General features: G+C 45.8%; 2 protein-coding genes across 5 annotated transcripts in view; one reads left to right on the forward strand and one right to left on the reverse strand.

The window, feature by feature from the left end:
- Window positions 1–753, forward strand: part of ALDH2 (aldehyde dehydrogenase 2 family member) — a 43002-nt gene extending 42249 nt beyond the window's left edge. Inside the window, 1 exon segment of the mRNA NM_001131275.1 lies at window positions 320–753. Within this exon segment, the coding sequence (NP_001124747.1) occupies window positions 320–352 (33 nt within the window). The 3' untranslated portion in view covers window positions 353–753.
- A 5567-nt stretch (window positions 754–6320) lies between these two features.
- The window catches only part of TMEM116 (transmembrane protein 116), a 213144-nt gene continuing 195987 nt past the window's right edge, over window positions 6321–23477 (reverse strand). The window contains exons 12-13 of one of the 4 annotated variants that reach the window (XR_010135683.1): window positions 15465–15602; window positions 6321–7174 (exon numbers count right to left, since the gene is read on the reverse strand). Coding sequence is in view for 1 of the 4 variants with exons in the window: in XM_063711941.1 (XP_063568011.1) it covers window positions 15551–15602 (52 nt within the window). In the remaining 3 variants the exon portion in view is untranslated. Of the gene's footprint in view, window positions 7175–15428; window positions 15603–23477 lie in introns of those variants that run through there. The other 3 variants (XR_010135684.1, XR_010135685.1, XM_063711941.1) reach the window with 3 other exon arrangements.

The raw sequence follows: 23477 nt of genomic DNA on the forward strand, positions 1-23477 counted from the left end.
CGCTTGAGCCCAGGAGTTCAAGACAAGCCTGGGCAACATAGTGAGACCCCATCTCTATTAAAAATACAAAAAGTTAGCTGGATGTTATGGTGCACGCCTGTAGTTCCAGCTACTTGGGAGGCTGAGGTGGGAGGATCGCTTGAGCCAGGAGGTCAAGGCGGTAGTGAGCTGTAATTGCACCCCTGTACTCCAGTCTGGGGAAAAAAAAAAGAAAAAAAGAAAAGCCCTTTCTGCTCACACTTAGTCAGCTCCTAGCTGAGGGCACCTACAGATCACAGGGAAGCAGGAAGATCTAATGGCTTCTCTGTCCCCCTTACAGGTCACAGTCAAAGTGCCTCAGAAGAACTCATAAGAATCATGCAAGCTTCCTCCCTCAGCCATTGATGGAAAGTTCAGCAAGATCAGCAACAAAACCAAGAAAAATGATCCTTGCGTGCTGAATATCTGAAAAGAGAAATCCTTCCTACAAAATCTCTTGGGTCAAGAAAGTTCTAGAATTTGAATTGATAAACATGGTGGTTTGGCTGAGGGTAAGAGTATATGAGGAACCTTTTAAACGACAACAATACTGCTAGCTTTCAGGCTGATTTTTAAAAAATAGATTCAAATGTCTTATCCTCTCTCTGAAACGCTTCCTGTAACTCGAGTTTATAGGGGAAGAAAAAGCCATTGTTTACAATTATATCACCATCAAGGCAACTGCTATACCCTGCTTTGTATTCTGGGCTAAGATTCATTAAAAACAAGCTGCTCTTAACTTACTGGGTAACTCTTTGTCCATCTCAATAACCAAAGGAAGGCGGGCATGGTGGCTCACGCCTGTAATCCCAGCACTTTGGGAAGCTGAGGCGGGTGGATCACTCGAGGTCAGGAGTTTGAGACCAGCCTGGCCAACGCAGTGAAACCCTGTCTCTCACTAAAAATACACAAATTAGGCAGTCATGGTGGCTGGCACCTGTAATCCCAGCTACTTGGGAGGCTGAGGCAGGAAAATTGGTTGAACCTGGGAGGTGGAGGTTGCAGTGAGTGGAAATCACGCCACTGCACTCCAGCCTGGGAGTCAGAGCGAGACTCCATCTCAAAAAAAGTAAATAAAATAGCCTAAGGAAATGCTGGCAGGCAGTAATGATATGGCACACTGGATATGATTTCTGCCCCTCCTCTGCTGTGAGTAAACAGCTTCTGTTTCATGCATTTACTTTTTTATTTTAATTACACCAATAAGAATGTGCTTGAATGTTTCATGCATTTAATTTGTTTCATGCATTTAACTTCTGGCCTGTTTACCTGTAGCAGGCTCTGAGATGTGCTCTAGAGACAGAACCTAAACATGATGCCCAAGAGAGGGGAGAGATACTGAATGTCCAATGTTCTCAAATTTTTTTTTTTTTTTTTTTGAGACAGGGTCTTGCTCTGTCATCCAGGCTGGAGTGCAGTGGCACGATCATAGCTCACTGCTGCCTCGACTTCCTGGGCTCAAATGATCCTCCTGCTTCAGCTTCCTAGGCTAATGTTTGTATTTTTTGTGGAGATGGGGTTTTGTTATGTTGCCCAGGCTGTTTTCAAACTCCTGGACTCAAGTGATCCTCCCGCCTCAGCCTCCTAAGGTGCTGGGATTATAGGTGTGAGCCACTGTGCCCAGTTCAGTTCTCAGTAAAAATTTGATCAGGCCAAATAAAAGTGACATTGGCCAATTTCATAATAGATTGATTTGGAAACCAGATGTCAATTTACTCACTTTAAGTGAGATCTGTATCTTCAGTAACCAGACCTCTTGAGTCTCCCACCCAGAACACTATCTTCCTCTAGTCAAGATACCTGGCAAAGGCCAGGCACAGTGGCTCACGCCTATAATTCCAGCACTTTGGGAGGCCAAGGCGGGCGGGTCACCTGAGGTTGGGAGTTTGAGACCAGCCTGACCAACAGGGAGAAACCCCATCTCTACTGAAAAATACAAAAAAAAAAAAAAAAAAAAAAAACTAGCCGGGCATGGTGGCTCATGCCTGTAATCCCAGCTACTCAGGAGGCTGAGGCAGGAGAATCGCTTGAACCTGGGAGGCAGAGGTTGCAGTGAGCCAAGATTGCTCCATTGTACTCCAGCCTGGGCAGCAAGAGCAAAACTCCGTCTCAAAATATAAATAAATAAGAAAAAGAAGAAATGGAAGCTGGGTTCAAGAGGGCAATCAGCAGTCTCTACCATCATGTGAAACACCACTCTGTGATTTGACAGTCTTGACAATGTATTTTCTTTTTTTCTTTGAGACTGAGTCTCGGTCTGTCGCCCAGGCTGGAGTGCAGTGACGTGATCTTGGCTCACTGCAACCTCTGCTTCCTGGGTTGGAGCAATTCTCCTGCCTCAGCCTCCTGAGTAGCTGGGATTACAGGTGTGCGCCACCATGCCTGGCTAATTTTTGTATTTTTAGTAGAGATGGGGTTTTGCCATGTTGGCCAGGCTGGTGTTGAAGGCCTGACCTCAGGTAATCCACCCACCTCTGCCTCCCAGAGTACTGGGATTACAAGTGTGAGCCACCGTGCCCGGCCAACTGTGGGGACCAGCCCCACAGGGTCAGTGGGTTTTTCTCCCCGTGTGTGGAGACAAGAGATTGTAGAAATAAAGACACACAAGACAAAGAGGTAAAAGAAAAGACAGCTGGGCCCAGCTGGGCCCGGGGGACCACTACCACCGAGAGGCGGAAACCAGTAGAGGCCACGAATGTCTGGCTGCACTGTTATTTATTGGATACAAAGCAAAAGGGGCAGGGTAAAGAGTGTGAGTCATCTCTAATGACAGGTAAGGTCACGTGGGTCACGTGTCCACTGGACAGGGGGCCCTTCCCTGCCTGGCAGCCAAGGCAGAGAGAGGGAGAGAGAGAGACAGCTTACGCCATTATTTCTGCATATCAGAGACTTTTAGTACTTTCACTAATTTTGCTACTGTTATCTAAAAGGCAGAGCCAGGTGTGCAGGATGGAACATGGAGGCAGACGAGGAGCGTGACCACTGAAGCACAGCATCACAGGGAGACGGTTAGGCCTCCGGATAACTAATGATTAATGATATTCATATATAATCATGTCTATGATCTAGATCTAGTATAACTCTTGTTGTTTTATATATTTTATTATACTGGAACAGCTCGTGCCCTCGGTCTCTTGCCTCGGCACCTGGATGGCTTGCTGCCCACAGCCAACAATGTGTTTTCAATATACTCCCCAAACTACAGCAAACTCCTCTTTACTTGGGATTTAGAGTGATGCCCTACTTATGTCTAACTTTATCAACAGCTTAACCCTCATCTCATTATATAGAATGATATTACTTCTAGGAAGATTTTCTATGTATGGAGAGTGCATCATTTAAGAATATTTTAGGCCAGGCACTGTGGCTCATGCCTGTAATCCCAGCACTTTGGGAAGCTGAGGTGGGTGATTTGCTTCAGCCCACGAGTTCAAGATCAGCCTGGCCAATATGGTGAAACCCCATCTCTACAAAAAAATACAAAAATTAGCCGAGGGTGGTGATGTGTGCTTATGGTCCCAGCTACTCTGGAGGCTGAGGTGGGAGGATCACTTGAGCCCAGGAGGTCAAGGCTGCAGTGAGCTGTGATTGCGCCACTTCACTCCAGCCCAGAGTGAGACCCCATCTCTGAAAAAAACACAAAAAACAAGAAAAGAATACTGCAAAGAACCTTGGTAGGGGTGAATTGGAAAAAGTAGAGAAATGTAATATTTCTTTCCTGCTGTACTCACTGTAACTGTGAGAGAATCGGCTCTTTTAACCAACAGATAAGAAAGGAAATATTAGCTATGAAGAAATGTCTATCATGTTGATTTTGACATCCTAGACACATTAATCTCCTTGCACTTTTAGTGACAGGAACCCATTAGAACCTTAAGCAGCTGTCTGAAGTAAAAACAAAGCTCTCAGGTGATGAACCACCTAATCTCTCTGGGTATTCGGATGTGGGTCAGTCACAGAAGTATTAGGTGTAAAGCCGCTGCTTCTGGGTAGAGCCTCCACTTGTGGCTGCACAGAGGGCACAGAGAGCTTTTCCTTCAGCCTGGAGAAGCTTCCTAAGGGCGCCACCTTGTGGGACATACATTGAACTACGACGCCCTTTCTCCAAGAATTAACAGGACAGTCCCTCCCACCGGTGTCCTTCCAACGGTGTTGCATACAATTTGGCTGTACATTTGGCAGGCAGTGTAATGAGGGAATCAAAGACCAGGATCACAGAGTGGAAAGAATTGAAAACAAGGACTCCCATCAAAAACTTGTACACGAACGTTCACAGCAGCACTATTCACAACAGCTCAAAGATGGAATCAACCCAAATATCCGTCAACAGATGAATGGACAGACAAAATGTGACATATCCATGCAGTGGAATATTATTTAGCCATAAAAAGGAAGGAAGTGCTGATGCATGTTGCGATGTGGATGAACCTTGAAAACATGATGCTGAGTGAAAGAAGCCAGACACAAAAGGAGAAGGACTGTATGATTTCACTTATAGGAAATATCCAGAACAGGCAAATCTATATATAGAGAAGGTCGATTGCTGGGGGCCCTGGGAAGGGACCAAGGGGGAGTGACTGCTAATGGTGGGGTGCCCTTTTGGGGTGATGAAAATGTTTTGGAACCAGATACAGGTGGTGGTTGTACAATATTGTGAATTTACTAAATGCAGCCAAATTGCTCACTTAAAAACAACAAATTCAGGCCAAGAGCAGTGGCTCACGCCCATAATCCCAGCACTTTGGGAGGCCGAGGTGGGCGGATCACATGAGGTCAAGAGTTCGAGACTAGCCTGGCCAACATGGTGAAACCCCATCTCTATCCAAAATACAAAAATTAGCCGGGCATGGTGGCTGGCACCTGTAATCCCAGCTACTTGGGAGGCTGAGGCAGGAGAATTGCTTGAACCCGGGAGGCAGAGGTTGCAGTGAGCTAAGATTGCACCACTGCACTCCAGCCTGGGTGACAGAGTGAGACTGTCTCAAAAAAAAAAAAAAAAAAAAGTGGCCAGGTGGTGCCGTGGCTCATGCCTGTAATCTCAGAATTCTGGGATGCTGAGGCGGGTGGATTACCTGACCTGAGGCCAGGAGTTCGAGATCAGCCTGGCCAACATGATGAAAACCCATCTCTACTAAAAATACAAAAAATTAGCTGGGCTTGGTAGCACATGTCCAGCTACTTGGGAGGCTGAGACAGGAGAATCGCTTGAACCTGGGAGGCAGAGGTTGCAGTTAGCCAAGATTGTGCCACTGCACTCCAGCCTGGATGACACAGAGAGACTCTGTCTCAAAAAAAAAAAAAAAAAAAAGTAAATTCTATGTTATGTGAATTTCACCTCAACTGAAAAAAACAGGGTCCCAGAGCTGGTCAGGGGAACTTGGGCAAACCACACAACCTCTGAGCTTCCATTTCCTCACAATCTCTGCAGTCACTTCCAACTCTCATTTGGCTTATTCTGTGAAGGATAAAACAGAGCTGACATTTCTTCATTTGTATTGATTTTATTTACATTTTTCAAAAGGAAATAGATGCAGATGGTATAGAAAGTTTCAGTGAAATGTAACTCTGATGCCCAATCCTGTGGCCCCAAGAAGTATTAACTGTGCACCCACTGCATGCCAGGAACTGTACTTGGAGCCTTCTCAAGAGCTTTTTAACAATATTTTCATTTTTTATATTTTTTAGTGAGAGGGTCTTACTCCGTCGTCCAGGCTAGAGTGCAGTGGTGCGATCATAGCTCACTGCAGCCTCTACCTCCTAGGCTCAGGTGATTCTTCTGCCTCAGCCTCCCAAATAGCTGGTACTACAAGCACGTGCCACCACACTCAGCTAATTATTTTTGGAGAGTCAGGGTTTCACTATGTAGCTCAGGCTGGTCTTCAGCTCCTGGCTGGAAGTGATCCTCCTGCCTTGGCACATAGAAGGGGTTTACAATATACATATATTAGAGTGAGAGCATAGATGCGATGCCTGGCGATATGTGGCTTACTTATGAGACACCACCTGACCTACAGCCATCTATGACTCCTACTGTATCTTCCATGCCAGGAGAAAGGGTGAGGATACCTGGCAATAATAAAAATAATAACCTGAGAGCCTAATGGCTTGTTTTTTGTAAAGATGGGGTCTCACTGTGTTGTTTAGGCTGGTCTTGAACTTCTGGGCTCAAGCAATCCTCCCACCTCAGCCTCCTGAGTAGCTGGGATTATAGGCATGCACTACCATGCATATATATATATATTTTTTTTTTTTCTTTTTCTTTTTTTGAGAGAGAGAGAGAGAGATGGAGTCTTGCTATGTTGCTCAGGCTGGTCTCGAACTCCTGGCCTCAAGTGATCCTGCTGGCTCGGCCTCTCAAGTGCTAGGATTACAGGCATGAGACACTGGGCACAGCCCTAATAGCTTATTTTTAAAGCTATATCAAAATGTCATGCACCTGAACATTTGAAGTCACCTGGTAGTTTGGATATTTATCCCCTCAAAATCTCATGTTAAAATGTAATCTTCAGTGTTGGAGGTGGGGCGAGGTGTGAGGTGTTAGGATCATGGGGGTGGATCCCTCATGAATGGCTTGGTGTCCTCCCCCATGGTAATGAGTTCACGCAAGAGCTGGTTGTTTAAAAGGTGACGCGGACCTAATCCCTGTTGGACTGAACAAAGGGGGACAAACACAGGAATCAAGATAAAGACCAAAGAGTATATTTGGAAGAAGGGGTCAAGGGGCTCCTTGCTTCTAGTGAACAAGGGCCCTGAGCTTTAGCGCCCTTTGTATTTATTGGGTAAAGGAGATAAGGAGAAGCGGGGGTGGTTGTCGGTCAGCAGCTTGATTCACAGCAGGCTCGCGAGATTGCATTCTTTGAACAGTAGGCTCTAGATGTCTCAGTAGATAACCTCAAAGAGCATGGCGCCAGGGAGTGATTGCCCTCAGCAAACCTTCTGGTGGCTGAAGCAAAAGTGAGTTTGCCCACATTCTGCATTTATGATAAACAGTTTGCTGTTTGATCATATAGCCTCAGTGGAATGCTGAGTTGGTCACAACCCATGGGCATTCAGCTCTCTACATTTCCGCCTTTCTGTTTATGAATTAATTGAAAGAATGTAAGGCCAGGCTGGGCAGCTCTCATTTTCTGATTGGCAGTCCATCCAATTTTACAGACTATGAACAGAAGACAGAGACAAAACAACATTATTCCAAGGACTACATATAAGATGTTAATGTGGTGCTTTAGACAGGTCCAAGGGTTGAGGCTCTCCAGGCCTTGTTGGAATTTGGTCCAGTCTTCTAAAGAAGGCTGAAACTCTTGAGTTGGTTTATTTAAATCAAGAATTTTGTTTTGTAATTCACCAGTATCAAAGGTGATGTTGGATGTGCAAGCTCCCTGCAAATGGGATTTCACAAGGTCCCATGGATACTCACTTTGGTTATATTCTAAGTTGGTTACACAAATATGCATGTGATTAAAATGATGGTGCAATTGCTGTTGCAGTTGCAAGCTTTGTACTTGTTCTCCTAACCATAGAACCTTGGATTTCAACATTGCCACTTCAGTTTGTAACTCAGTGTTAATTTTATTCTGAAGTAGCCACGCTTGGTTGGCTATATGCATCCAGTTTTCCATGTACTGAGTTGTTTGAATGGAACTATGCAAAGCTACAGAGGACATCACAACAGAAGTTATTAATGTGACCAAGGAAACAACAACAAAAATTATCATGCCTAAGGCCCTATGGGCACAATGAGTAAGTTGAGTTAGAAGCTGTTTCATGAAGTGCAAAGCAGGGGTGGTAGCCCAAGCCTGGAACAGATTAACAGGAATCCATAGCCCAGGGATGCGACCCAAAATTATCGAAGTAGAGACATTATGTGTTTGCAATGTGCTATGATTAATGCAGTGACATAACTGGCAAGATTTACAGGTCAACTGGGTATTGTTTACCTGGAGCTGGTCCTTCTAAGCTGCCAAAAAGACGTAAGGATTAAAAACACAAACCATAAATTGAGTGGTGATATTCTTTACAAATGTAACATTAAGACTGTGTTGCTTACTATTGCTATCACTGAATAGTATCCTGCCATTCATAAATGGGAGTGCTGCCTTCCATAACATCTCTTGGATTGGTCCTTTCCTCCCTAGATAATGCCACTGAGGAAGAGATGGGCTAAAGCCTGCTCCATGCCAAGCAATCTGGGTGGCAGACTGGAATTGGATCCCGGTGTGGTATAAAGAAGAAGTATTAAAAGCTTGCCACCAATGCCAGCAAAGTTTGTGCCATGATTTCTGATTTTCATGTTTTCCCCATAGTTGACCTTTAGGTCCCCAATCCACAGTGTCTCCAGTTAACATAGATTGTTTTCTAGCCAGTGGGCCAAGACATTGGGTCCATGGAGCAGGGTAGTAACTATCGAAGGGAATCCATTCCATATAGTCAGCACAATTAGGGTGACTGGGCCGGGAATGGTTAGTTAGCACACCAGTTACATTAATAGAACCAAGACTTAATAGGCACATGACTTTTCCATAATGACTCAACCATTCTTGAGCTTGAATTATAAGACAGCTACAGTTAAGCGATGTCTTTGTAGTGATACACAAGGGGAGTCCTTCTAGTGGGGGGGTATAATTAATGACATTGTTCTGAGAGTCTAACTGTTCTATGTCAGGGGGAGTTAGGGGTCCTGGAGCCCACACTCCCTGATCATGATAAATCTCAGGAGGAGTGTCACTCCAAAGCATAGGTTGTACTACTGGGGGATTGGGAACATATGCCAAAAATGTTTTTGCCTCTGCACAGGGAAAACATACCATACAGGATATTATGGCTAACATGGCCAAGAACGTGGAATCAGGGGTTTTTGCCTGGCTCTCATGCTCCAGTAGTTTCTCAGCTTCCTGAGTGGTATTCTTGAGTTGCCCCCAGGTTATGGGGGTTGATGTCGTCATGACTCCGGTCGGCCTTCTCTCCATCTTTGCACTCAGGCTCAGCTGGCTCATGGCTCATACCAGAGGGACCAGGCCCATAGTTGGCCACCTGGGTTCCTCTAGTCTCCCGTTCCATGGTCACATGCACCTTGAGGGCACCCACACGGCTTGTCCATCTCCCATAAAAACACAAGCATACCCTCATCCCCACATCAGTAAATCCACCAGACCTTTCCATTGTCTTTTTTCCGGGGGATTTCAATAACACTTTCGGATAAACTTTCCTCTTTTCCTCTAACACTTGCCAATGTCTTTCTGCTGGAGTCTTACCATCTGTACCAGGAGTCAAAACATTTAAAGTAAATAAGGCTAAGTGTAGTTTTGTTTGAGGTGGGAACTGGTCTCCTATCCCTCCTTTCTGTTTTTCCTTTTTTTTTTTTTTTGAGACAGAGTCTTGCTCTGTCACCAGGCTGGAGTGCAATGGCATGATCTTGGCTCACTGCAACCTCCACCTCCCAGGTTCAAGTGATTCTCCTGCCTCAGCCTCCCAAGTAGCTGGGACTATAGGTGCGCGTCACCACGCCCAGCTAATTTTTGTATTTTTAGTAGAGACGGGGTTTCACCATGTTGGCCAGATGGTCTCGATCTCTTGACCTTGTGATCTGCCCACCTCGGCCTCCCAAAGTGCTGGGATTACAGGTGTGAGCCACCGCACCCGGCCCCTTTCTGTTTTTTCAACACGCATTGTAATGTTTGATGTGCCCACTCTATAATTCCTTGTCCTCTAGGATTATAATAATTCCTTTTTTATGGGTTATAGCTCAAAGCTGTAAGAATTTTGAAAAGCATGACTAGTATAAGCCAGTCCATTATCAGTTTTTAATTGTTTAGGTATCCCCATATGAGCAAATGATGACAGACAATGTTGCCATACATGACCAGCTGTCTCACCTGTTTGGCATGTAGCATGCAGCATATGAGAATAAGTGTCTATAGTTAGTGAACACAGCTAAGTTTACTAAAGGCTGCTACCTGTGTAACATCCATTTGCCAGATTTCATTTGGAGCCAAACCTCATGGGTTACAACCTTCTACAGGTGTGGCTCCAGGGACATGCTGGGAAGTAGGACAGGCTTGTATTACAGCCCTAGCTTGGCTGCGAGAGAAATGGAACATGCGAGTAGGGCAGAAGTACTTTGGTGCAAAGGCTTGAGCTTGCTGAAACACAGAACTAATCAGTTTATCTGCTCTATCATTACCTAGAGATAGTGGTCCAGGAAGTTGTGTGTGAGAGTGAATATGAGAAATATGAAAAGGAGATGAAGGAGAGCCAATAGTTTGTTGAAGTCTTAGAAACAAATTAAGCAGTTCTGGATCTAGTGTATTTTTAATTGTAGCAGTTTCTATGCAACTGGCTACATTTACAACATAAGGTGAATCACAGACAATGTCGATAGGATCTGCAGCTGTGAGCTGTAAAACCTGAATGACTGCAATTAACTCTGAGCGCTGAGCTGAAACCCCAGAGGTCATTATTGTTTGAGTATGTTTAGGTCCATAAATAGCTGCATGAGCTTTAGAAGAGCCATCAGTAAAATAAGTCTGGCCACCTGAAATAGGCTTGTGATGAGTAATCACAGGAAGAATGAAAGAATGGACTTTATAAAACTGCAAAACTTTGTCTGAGGGATAGTGGTTGTCTATGGCACCCACAAAGTCTGCAAAAGTGATTTGCCAGGAAGTTGACATTTCCCAAGCTGCGGACTGTTGCTGAGTCTAAAGGAACAATAATTTTATCTGGATCATATCCCATAAGCATCTTTGACCTATGCCTGCCCATAGTCACAATTTGTGTAATTAAAGAAAGATAGACTTGCAAAGTTTTGACTGATTAGGTAGAAAGAGCCATTCTATTACTGTTACAGATTTGCCTAAGCATTGGCCTAAAAGTCCTGTTGGAGAGTGAGGGATAGGAAGAACAAACAAAAGCAAAGGTTTCTGTGGCTATAGCCATGAGGCATATCATTGCTGTAGCATCTGCTCTAAAGTTGTAACTCCACTTCTGCCGCTTTGGTCAATTGCTGTGGGGAATTTAGGGAAGAATCTCCTTGCAGGGTTTGATAAAGATGTGTAAGTTGATAAGTTGCAATACCTAGCATTGATCACAGCCAATTAATATCTCCTAATAATTATTGAAAATCATTTAAAGTCTGTAACCTGCCTTTAGGGAGAACTACTTTCTGAGGCTGTACACTATCGGGGAACCTGCCCCGATATTCATGTAGGTTCTTTTCTGTTTTTCCTAAGCATCGGCCAGCTTGAGAAATAAAGGGACAGAGTACAAAAGAGAGAAATTTTAAAGCTGGGTGTCCGGGGCAGACATCACATGTCGGTAGGTTCCGTGATGCCCCACAAGCCGCAAAAAGCAGCAAGTTTTTATTAGGGAGTTTCAAAAGGGGAGGGAGTGTGCGAATAGGTGCGGGTCACAGACATCAAGTACTTAACAGGGTAATAGAATATCACAAGGCAAGTGGAGGCAGGGCGAGATCACAGGACCACAGGACCACAGGACCGAGGCGAAATTAAAATTGCTAATGAAGGTTCGGGCACCATTGTCTTTGATAACATCTCATCAGGAGACAGGGTTTTGAGATCAACCGGTCTGACCAAAATTTATTAGGTAGGAATTTCCTCTTCCTAATAAGCCTGGGAGTGCTATGGGAGACTGCAGTCTATTTCATCTCTGCAGCCTCAACCATAAGAGACAGGTGCACCTGGGGGAGCTGTTTATAAGCCTCCAGGTGCATATTCTCTTTCTCAGGGATGTTCCATGCTGAGAAAAAGAATTCAGCGATATTTCTCCCATTTGCTTTTGAAAGAAGAGAAATGTGGCTCTGTTCTGCCCGGCTCACCGGCGGTCAGAGTTTAAGGTTATCTCTCTTGTTCCCTGAACAATTGCTGTTACCCTGTTCTTTTTTCAGGGTGCCCACATTTCATATTGCTCAAACACACGTGCTGTAATTTGTGCAGTTAACGCAATTATCACATGGTCCTGAAGCGACATACATCCTCCTCAGAGGACAGGATTAAGAGATTAAAGTAAAGACAGGCATAGAAAAGCACAAGGGTATTGATTGGGGAAGTGATAAGTGTCCATGAAATCTTTACAATATATGTTTAGAGATTGCAGTAAAGATAGGCATAAGAAATTACAAAAGTATTAATTTGGGGAACTAATAAATGTCCATAAAATCTTCACAATCCATGTTCTTCTGCCATGGCTTCAGCTGGTCCCTCTGTTTGGGGTCCCTGACTTCCCACAACAGTACACTCCGCTCTGTAACAATAGTTCCTAAGTATTGGTATGGAGAAGTTGTTTGCACTTTCTCTGGAGCAATTTTGAGATTCCATTTAATTAAAGCCTGTTTTGTTTCTCTGAATAACTGATGTAAAATTTGATCTGTAGGAGCGGCCAAAAGAATATCATCCATAAAATGAATGATATACACAGTGGGAAACATATTTCAAGGCTCCTTTAATGCTCTTCCCACAAAATGCTGACATAATGTAGGACTGTTAAGCATGCCTTGAGGTAAAACTTTCCATTGATAGTGAGAAACAGGTTCTCTATGATTAATAGAAGACACAGAGAAGGCAAATCGAGGCTTATCCTTCTCGCCTAATGGTATAGTAAAGAAACAATCCTTAAGATCTATTACTACAAGAGGCCAGTCTCTTGGAATGGCTGCTGGAGAAGGTAAACTTGCTGTAAGGCACCCATCAGTTTAATTTGTGCATTAATAACTCTCAAATCATGGAGTAGTCACCATCTTCTGGACTTTTTTGGAATAACAAATACCGGTGAATTCCAGGGGCTGACTTCTCTATATGTCCTGCATTCAATTGTTCTTTTACCAACAGATGAAGTTGATCTAGCTTCTCCTGTGTTAGGGGCCATTGATCCACCCACATAGGTTTGTCACAAAGCCATTCTAATGGTAAGGCAGTGGGTGGAGGAGAAATATCAAGGATCCCCATCAGAAATCCTGACATCCTTGCCCTTTTCTGTTTTTCCAGTTACAGATATCGGGTTAGGGTTTCCTTGTAGGAATTTCCCTAAACCTTTTCCACTCTGATATCCCATGTCCTTCAACATTTTAAATCCTGGGTTATCAAAGTTTTCATTTGTAAGTCTCATATCCCATGCTGTAAGTAAGTCTTGACCCCATAAATTGATAGCTATATTTGCAACATAAGGCTGGAAAGTACATGATTGTCCATCCGGACCAAGACAAGGTAAAATCTCAGCACTCTGTTGAACACTTTTAGCTGCTCCTACTCCCGCTAGGGATGTGGAAGTTAGTCTGAGAGGCCATGCTGGGGGCCAGTCCTTACTGGATATTACTGACACATTAGCTCCTGTGTCCATAAGCCCATACAATTTCTTTCCTTTACTTTGTACTACATAGGTGGGTCTATTAGAAGCTATAGGTTGTGAACATAGATTTCTCATGTAGTTTTGCTCCCAAACCCTTTATTTCCTCATTTCTCCTTTCATGGAGAAGGGTGTAATTTGCAGGGAATAAGCAATAATTGAGCAATATATTCTCCCGGTTCAAAAACCCAAAGATCTTGTGACATTAAAACTACTTGAATTTCTCCTTCATAATCAGAGTCAACTACTCCTGGGGACTACAGTAATGCCTTGCAAGTTAAGGCAGATTTGCCTAAAATTAGTCCATGTATCCTGCTGGTAAAGGTCCCCAAATGCCAGTGGGAACTTTGATAGGTTTGTCTCCACCAACTAATGTAATTCTTTCTCTGACTGGAAGATCTAATCCTGCACTTCCTGGTGTTCCTGGGGTGAGGGAATCAATGTTCCTCCTGGGACCCACCCCTGAAGTGGGGTTGTGGTCTGAACTGGGAATACCCTCATTGTTTGAGGGGCCTGGGTCCAGGCCCCCTTCTCGTTTCCTGACAGGTGGGTGCGGTTTTGATGAAATTTTGAGCGGCGTTGAATAGGCAAGTGATTTCCTTTGTTACAGTGAGGACAGAGTCCTGGTGTTTTTTCTGCTCAGCCAGGTGGGGTGGGGGACACCGCATTAGAAGGTCCTTTCTGCCCTGAGATCAGGCAGCATTCCTTTTTAAAATGTCCAGTTTTTCCACAATTATAACATTTTCCCACTTTAGGGTTTGACCCTTGGCTCCTTTTAGATTTGTCAACTACTAAATTAGCCATTGTTTGAGCTAAAATTGCAGAGCAGTGAAGCTCAGTTCCTACATCCTGACAAGTTCTGAGAAAGTTTCCCAAGTTTTGTACACCTCACAGGTGCCAGTGCACGTTTACAATCCGCGTTTGCATTCTCAAAAGATAAAGTTAAGATTAGCATTTCTGTGGCAGCGGTATGAGGAATTTGATGCTTCACTGCCTCTTCTAATCTTGCAAGGAATTGCACATAGGGCTCCTGTGACCCTTGCATGAGATGTAAAAAGGATTGTACTCGGACTCCCTCTTCTGGAATTGTGGCCCAGGCGTGTTTAGTGGCCTGTGCACACTGCTGATAAGCAGCATCTGGGAGTGCCATTTGACATTCCAGGTCTGAATAAGGGCCATTACCTAACAGCATACCCTCTGTAATGTTTCCGTGTCCAGGAGCATAATTCTGTCTAGCCTGGTCTGCACACATTTCTTGCCAATTTAAATTCCAAGTCAGTTATGCAGTAGCAGACAAACAAGTGCAAGCCAAATGTTTTACATCAAAGGGTAGAAGGTGCATAGCACCAAATACAGATTCTAGCAATCCTAAGGTGAATGGGCTCTGTACCCCATTATTAATTACACTATTTTTTAATTCCTTCAACAACGTAAACTCTAGTGAGGTGTGTTCATGAATAAACTGCTGTGGATTGTTTGGGTCAGGCCTTATGGAAATAGGAAAAGTGCAAGGCAGCAGAGCGTAAAATTCTTTGTATTGAGGTCTCTATTTCGGCTACTGAAGGAGGCGGTACAGATGTTTCTGCAACTGGAGGGGGCGGTATAGGCCAATTTTTATCCTCCCTCTCCTGTTTTTTATTTTCAATTGGTGCTGTGGGTGGGACAACAGATTCTTTCAGATTTTTAGACTCAGAACATGACTCCTGCTGTCCAGCAGAATAAGAAGGAGATAATGGCAGAAGGACAGTACAAACTAAACTCCTAGTGGAGAAAGCAGAAGAATCAACTTTAAGACCTTTTTGATGAGCCTGTTTTAATCCTTCACCTGCTCTATGCCAATTTTCTACATCAAGAGTGCCTGCCTGTGGAAACCATGGGTTATGCATAATAACCTCCTGCAGCATCTTAATGTCTGAGAATTAACCTGAGCACCAGATTGTTTCAACAAAACTTTAAGCAACTGCACGTTTTTTTTTTCAGCAGAAAAATTCTGCCCAACGTTACCTGATTCAGAAAAATTCCCATTCCCAGTACTTCTTTAAGACAGCACTAACCTTATATTGCTCCCAGTACGTCTTCAGGGCACTGACCTTATGTCTGCTGCCAGTGGACTCATCCCAGGGTCCCCATTCATCTTGTCAATTTCAGCTTCTCTGCTCCAGCAGACCTTCTTTGTTCATGTCCTCAGAGTCCCTGTTCTGGAGTGCCACTTTGATGTGTGAATGGACCTTGGTGGAGTGAACAAAGGGGGATGAATGTGAGAATAAAGATAAGACAAAAAAGCATATTTGGAAGAAGGGGTCAGGGGCTCCTTGCTTCTAGTGAACAAGGGCCCTGAGCTTTAGAGCCCTTCGTATTTATTGAGTAAAGGAGATAGGGAGAAGGGGGGGTGGTTGTTGGTCAGCAGCTTTATTTACAGCAGGCTTGCAAGACTGCATTATTTGAACAGTAGGCTCTAGATGTCCCAGTAGATAACCTCAAGGCATACAGTGCCAGGGAGTGATTGCCCTCAGCAAACCTTCTGGCAGCTGCAGCAGAAGCAAGTTTGCCCACATTCTGCATTCATGATAAACAGTTTGCTGTTTGATCATATAGCCTCAGTGGAATGCTGAGTTAGTCACGACCCATGGGCATTCAGCTCTCTATGAAAAGGAGCCTGGCATCTCTCTTGCTCCCTCCTGTCATGGAATATGCCAGCTCCCCCTTTGCCTTCTGACAGGATTTCTAAACTTCCTGAGGCTTCACCGGAAACAGAACAGATGCTAGTGCTGTGCTTGTACAGCCTGCAGAACCATGAGCCAAATAAATCTCATTTCTTTATAAATTACTCAGCTTCACAGCTGGGCATGGTGGCTCACACCTGTAATCCCAGCACTTTGGGAGGCCGAGGTAGGTGGATTACTGAGGTCAAGAGTTCGAGACCAGCCTGACCAACATGGTGTAACCCCATCTCTAATAAAAATACAAAAATTAGCCAGGCATGGTAGGGCATGCCTGTAATCCCAGCTACCCAGGAGGCTGAGGCACGAGAATTGCTTGAACCCAGGAGGCAGAGGTTGCAGTGGGCCAAGATAGTGCCACTGCACTCCAGCCTAGGCAACAGAGCCAGACCCTGTCTCAAAAAAAAAAAAAAAAATTACCCAGCTTCAGGTATTCTTTTATAGCAATGCAAAACAGACTAACACACTGTCTTTTTTTCTCAGCTGTAAAGTGAGAATAATCATTGTGAAGTGAGATATTAAAATTCTTTGGAATCATGCCTCCTCAGCAGCTTCACAAGGCTACGATGTGGAGTTGTTGTTCAGTGGGTATAGAGTTTCAGTTTTGCAACATGAAAAAGTTCTTGAGACTGGCTGCACAACAGTGTGGATATACTTAACATTACTGAATTGTACTCTTAGAAATCGTTAGGATGAAGCTAGGCATGGTGGCTTATGCCTGTAATCCCAGTACTTTGGGAGGCAGAGGCGGGTGGATCATCTGAGGTCAGGAGTTTGAGACCAGCCTGGTCAACATGGTGAAACCCCATCTCTACTAAAAATACAAAAAATTACTCGGGCATGGTGGTGGGTGCCTGTAATCCCAGCTACTTGGGAGGCTGAGGCAGGAGAATCGCTTGAACCCAGGAGGTGGAGGTTGCAGTGAGCCGAGATTGCACCACTGCAAGCCAGCCTAGGTGACAGAGCAAAACTCCATCTCAAAGAAAAAAGAAATGGTTAGGCTGGTACATTTTATGCTATGCATTGTTTCTCAGAATAACAAAATTTTTAACGAAATGACCACCATGTGAGATACCTAAAAAGCTGTCCCAGGAGAGGGATGATATTTATTCTGTGAGCTCTGAGAGGGGAGACAGGAGCCAGTTAGCAACCACTGAGTGCTCCAGCTGGCCCACAGAGCCCCAGCATGGATGCTGCACCTGAGTGAGGCTGGCCTTGGAGACCTCTGGGCCCCTTCCAGCTCAGAGGTCTGAAGGATTTGAGCTGAGTCAGGTCAGCAGATGCTAGAACTTTCCATTCACAAACTGTCCAGTTTTGCTATATTTGAGGAACAGAAACAGGTCAGAAACCAGGGCATGCTCTCATACTACTAGGAAAACATAATGTGATACAACCTTTACTATTATCATTTATATTATTACTTTTAAATTTTGTTATTTATTTATTATTTTATTTCTTTTTTTTTTTTTGAGATGGATTTTCTCTCTTGTTGCCCCAGCTGGAGTGCACTTGCACAATCTCGGCTCACTGCAACCTCTGTCTCCCAGTTTCAAACGATTCTCCTGCCTCAGCCTCCTGAGTAGCTGGGACTACAGGCGTGCACCACCATGCCCAGCTAATTTTTGTATTTTTAGTAGAGACGGGGTTTCTCCACGTTGGCCAGGCTGGTCTCAAACTCCTGACCTCAGGTGATCCGCCCGCCTCGGCCTCCCAAAGTGCTGAGATTACAAGCGTGAGCCACCATGCCCAATCTTTTTATTTATTTTATTGAGATAAGGTCTTGCTATGTTGCTCAGGCTGGTCTTGAACTCCTGGCCTTCCAGAGTGTCGAGATTACAGGTGTGAGCCAAGGTGCCCAGAAGGCACAACCTTTCTGGCAGGCATTCACGACTAAGAACTTAATCCAAGAACACAATCGGCCAAGCGTGTGAAGTTAGAGAAGAGCACTGTCGTTGTGAACTTCAACCAATGAAGATGGCCTGAGAAAAACCGGTGACAGCTTGGCAGCATTCAGAAGGATGAGACATCACTCCAACTGAACCACAAAAATACGGTCTGGAGGCAGGGAACATAAGCCCAATTCACACTTCAGCTATGAGAGGAAATATCTTCTCCATTTACATGGGGGTACACCAAGTAAATGACTTTGTAACTTTACTTCATTCTCTTCTTTTACATAGGGCGTACACTGAGTAAATGACCTTGTAACTTTACTTCATCCTCTTTATTTACATATGACGTACACCGAGTAAATGACTTTGTAGCTCTACTTCATCCTCTTCATTTATGTAGGACTATATGTCCTTGGTATATCCAAGGAACTGATGGAAACTTCTAGAGGGTATTTAAACCCCAAAACATTCTGTAATGGGGCCCTTGAGCCCCTATTCTCAGCCTGCTACCATATTGTGGAGTATACTTTCATTTTCAATAATTTTCTTCATTTCTTTCCTTGCTTTGTGCATTTTGTCCAATTTTTTGTTCAAGACACCAAGAACCTGGACACCCTCCACTGGTAACACAACCATCAGGCAATAGGGGTACACCTGGGAAGGACAAGGGACAGTTAGTGCAGTGAGGAATGGGAGGCAGGGCCGAGTCTCTCTGAGCTGGGAGGCTGCTCCTTCTGGCCTCTCCACAGCCTCACCGCTTCCATTTCCCGAGGCAGACAAGGACTGCCTCAGCCTGGGACAAAACGACCTCTCTGTGTCCACAGCCACCCACAATTGGCATAATGTTCCAGTCTCACTTCCCAGGAGCCTCTGAAGGGCCCAGCTTGGGTCAGATGGCCATTCCTGGGCCAGTCAGCTATGGCCAGGGGATGGGGTCACATGGCACCCACATGAAGCAAGGCCTATCCCTTAAGTAGGGGCTGTTGAGTGACAGGCACCGTGGAGGTGTTGACACCCGCTCCTCAAAGTATGGTCCTGGACCAAGCAGCAGCATCTACATCACTCGGCAGCTTCTTAGCAAGGCAGAATCTCAGGCCCCACCTCATACCTAAGGAATCAGAATCTGCTGATTTATTTATTTATTTATTTATTTATTTTGATGATAGGTGCATGCCACCACACTCGGCTAATTTTTGTATTTTTAGTGGAGTCGGGGTTTCTCCACGTTGGCCAAGCTGATCTCAAACTCCTGACCTCAAAGTGATCCACCCGCCTCAGCCTGCCAAAGTGCTGGAATTACAGGGGTGAGCCACTGCACCCAGCCTGTAGCCCACATATTGATCCTGTCCTTTTTTTCTTGAGACAGAGTCTTGCCCTGTCACCCAGGCTGGAGTGCAATGGTGTGATCTCAGCTCACTGCAACCTCCACCTCCCAGGTTCAAGCAATTCTCCTGCCTCAGCCTCCTGAGAAGCTGGGATTACAGGCACGCACTACTGAGAGGTGACAGTGTGCTGGCAGCCCTTGCAGCCCTTGCTCGCTCTCGGTGCCTCCTCTGCCTGGGCTCCCACTTTGGTGGCACTTGAGGAGCCCTTCAGCCCACCACTGCACTGTGGGAGCCCCTTTCTGGGCTGGCCAAAGCCGGAGCTGGCTCCCTCAGCTTTCAGGGAGGTGTGGAGGGAGAGGCCTGAGCAGCAACCCGGGCTGCCAGCGGCGCTTGTGGGCCAGCTGGAGTTCCGGGTGGGTGTGGGCTTGGTGGGCCCCGCACTTGGAGCGGCCAGCCAGCCCTGCCGGCCTGGGCAATGAGGGGCTTAGCACCCGGGCCAGTGGCTGCAGAGGGTGTGCTGGGTCCCCCAGCAGTGCCAGCCCACCAGTGCTGTGCTCAATTTCTTGCCGGGCCTTAGCTGCCTCCTGTCGGGGCAGGGCTCGGGACCTGCAGCCCACCATGCCTGAGCCTCCCCCAACTCCCTGGGCTCCTGTGCCACTGGAGCCTCCCCGACCAGCACCACCCCCTGCTCCACGGTGCCCAGTCCCATCAACCACCCAAGGGCTGAGGACTGCGGGCGCACGGCACGGGACTGGCAGGCAGCTCCACCTGCGGCCCAGGTGCAGGATCCACTGGGTGAAGACAGCTGGGCTCCTGACTGGTGGGGACTTGGAGAACCTTTATGTCTAGCTAGGGGATTGTAAATACACCAATTGGCACTCTGTATCTAGCTCAAGGTTTGTAAACACACCAATCAGCACCCTGTGTCTAGCTCAGGGTTTGTGAATGCACCAATCGACACTCTGTATCTAGCTACTCTGGTGGGGAGTTGGAGAACCTTTATGTCTAGCTAAGGGATTGTAAATACACCAATCGGCACTCTGTATCTAGCTCAAGGTTTGTAAACACACCAATCAGCACCCTGTGTCTAGCTCAGGGTTTGTGAATGCACCAATGGACACTCTGTATCTAGCTGCTCTGGTGGGGACTTGGAGAACCTTTGTGTGGACACTTTGTATCTAGCTAATCTAGTGGGGAAGGGGAGAACCTTTGTGTCTAGCTCAGGGATTGTAAACGCACCAATCAGCACCCTGTCAAAACAGACCACTCAGCTCTCTGTAAAATGGACCAATCAGCAGGGTGTGGGTGGGGCCAGATAACAGAATAAAAGCAGGCTGCCCCAGCCAGCAGTGGCAACCCACTGGGGTCCCTTTCCACACTGTGGAAGCTTTGTTCTTTTGCTCTTTGCAATAAATCTTGCTGCTGCTCACTCTTTGGGTCCACACTGCCTTTATGAGCTGTAACACTCACGGTGAAGGTCTGCAGCTTCACTCCTGAAGCCAGCGAGACCACAAACCCACCGGGAGGAATGAACAACTCCAGATGCGCCGCCTCAAGAGATGTAACACTCAAGGTGAAGGTCTGTAGCTTCACTCCTGAGCCAGCGAGACCACAAACCCACCAGAAGGAAGAAACTCGGAACACATCCAAACATCAGAAGGAACAAACTCCGGACACTCTGCCTTTAAGAACTGTAACACTCACCGCGAGGGTCCACGGCTTCATTCTTGAAGTCAGTGAGACCAAGAACCCACCAATTCCAGACACACTACCATGCCTGAGTAATCGTATTTTTAGTAGAGACGGAGTTTCACCATATTGGCCAGGCCAGTCTTGAACTCCTGACCTCGTGATCCACCCATCTTGGCCTCCCAAAGTGCTGTGATTACAGGCGTGAGCCACGGTGCCCAACCTTATTTATTTTTAATTTTTTAATTAAAAAAATTTTTTTGGAGACAGTCTTGCTCTGTTGCCCAGACTGGAGTGCAGTGGTGTGATCTTGGCTCACTGCAACCTCTGCTTCCCAGGTTCAAGCGATTCTTCTGCCTCAGCCTCCTGAGTAGCTGGGATTACAGGAAGGCGCCATCACGTGCGGCTAATTTTTGTACTTTTAGTAGAGATGGGGTTTCACCATATTGGTCAGACTGGTCTTGAACTCCTGGCCTCAAGTGATCCACCCACCTCGGCCTCCCAAAGTGCTGGGATTACAGGCATGAACCACTGTGCCTGGCCAAATTTAGTACTTTAAAACAACATTTAAAAATCTGTTTCTGTGGGTCGGGAGTTTGGGTATGGCTTGGCTGGGTGTGCCTGGCATAGTCTCTCACGGGGCCACGATCAAGTTGTGGGCTGGGGATGACGTCAGCTAAAGGCTCAATTTGGTGAGTATCCTTTCTAAGCTTATGTATGTGTTGGCAGTCCTTAGGTACTCACTGGCAGCTGGTAAGAGACGTTAGTTCCTCGCCATGTCTGTAATGGACTGAATAGTATATTGCCCCAAAATTCATGTTTGCACAGAAGCTCAGAATGTGACCTTATTTGGAAATAGGGTCTTTGCAGATGTAATTAAGATGAGATCGTGCTGGATGATGTTGGGCCCTAAATCCGACGACGTTTTATTAAGAGGAGAGGACACAGAGAGACACACAGGGAAGGCCATGTGAAGACAGAGGAAGAGCCTGGAGTGATACCGCCAAAGAATGCCAAGGACTGTCTGGAGCCACCAGAAGGAAGGAGTCTTCCCTGTAGCCTTCAGAAGGAACATGGCTTTGTTGACACTTTTTTTTTTTGAGACAGTCTCACACTGTCGCCCAGGCCGGAGTGCAGTGGCGTGATCTTGACTCACTGCAAGCTGTGCCTCTCGGGTTCACGCCATTCTCCTGCCTCACCCTCCTGAGTAGCTGGGACTACAGGAGTCCGCCACCACACCTGGCTATTTTTTTGTATTTTTAGTAGAGATGGGGGGTTTCACCGTGTTAGCCAAGACAGTCTCGATCTCCTGACCTCATGATCTGCCCACCTCGGCCTCCCAAAGTGCTGGGATTACAGTCATGAGCCACCATGCCCCGCCACTTTTTTTTTTTTTTGAGATAGAGTCTTGCTCTGTTGCCCAGACTGGAGTGCACAGGTGCAGTCTCAGTTCACTGCAACCTCTCTGCCTCCCGGGTTCAGGTGATTCTCCTGGCTCAGCCTCCAGAGTAGCTGGGATTACAGGTGCCCGCCACCACCACTGGCTGATTTTTTTTATTTTTTATTTTTAGTAGAGACGAGGTTTCACCATGTTGGCCAGGCTGGTCTCGAACTCCTGACCTCAAGTGATCTGCCTGCTTTGGCCTCCCAAAGTGCTAGGAGTACAGGAGTGAGCCACAGTGCCCGGCCTCTGCTGACACATTCATTACAGACTTCTAGCATCTGGAGCTGTGAGGATAAACTTCTGTTGTTTTAAGCCACCCAATTTGTGATACTTTGTTACAGCAGCCTTAGGAACCAAGTGAGCTGGCTTCCCTAAGAGCAGATGAGTAAAAGAGTCAGAGAGGGCCCCAATGGAAGCCAGAGTTTTTCTGTTACCTAATCTTGAACATGACATCTGTTTACCGAAAGCAAACCACTTGATCCAGACCACATGCAGGGCGAGAGGACTGCATAAGATCATAAATAACAAGATGTGAGCATCACTGGAGGCTGTGAACCAGGGCTGCCTCACCAGCAAAAAATGGAGGAATTTCATTGGAAGAAACCACTTTCTTCAGGGTTCTGCCTTCTCCATTCAGTGATTCCTTCGACAAATAAATTTATTAAGTACCTACAATGGACTGGGTATTAGGGACATATGACCAATAAGACAAATAAGATTCTTTCCCTTGTTGAGATTAGTTACAGGATAATAGGAACATCTGATTTAGATTAGGAAAGGAGGGTATGGGCAAGGCATGTCTTTCTGAAAAAACATTATCAAGAATTGGCCAGGTGTGGTGGCTCACACCTGTAATCCCAGCACTCTGGGAGGCTGACATGGGCGGATCACCTAAGGTCAGGAGTTCGAGACCAGCCTGATCAACATGGTGAAACCCTGTCTCTACTAAAAATACAAAAATTAGCCGGGCGTGGTGGCAGGTACCTGTAATCCCAGCAACTCGGGAGGCTAAGGCAGAAGAATCACTTGAACT

This window comes from Pongo abelii, chromosome 10 (assembly GCF_028885655.2).
Source record: "Pongo abelii isolate AG06213 chromosome 10, NHGRI_mPonAbe1-v2.0_pri, whole genome shotgun sequence".
NCBI classification, from domain to species: domain Eukaryota; kingdom Metazoa; phylum Chordata; class Mammalia; order Primates; family Hominidae; genus Pongo; species Pongo abelii.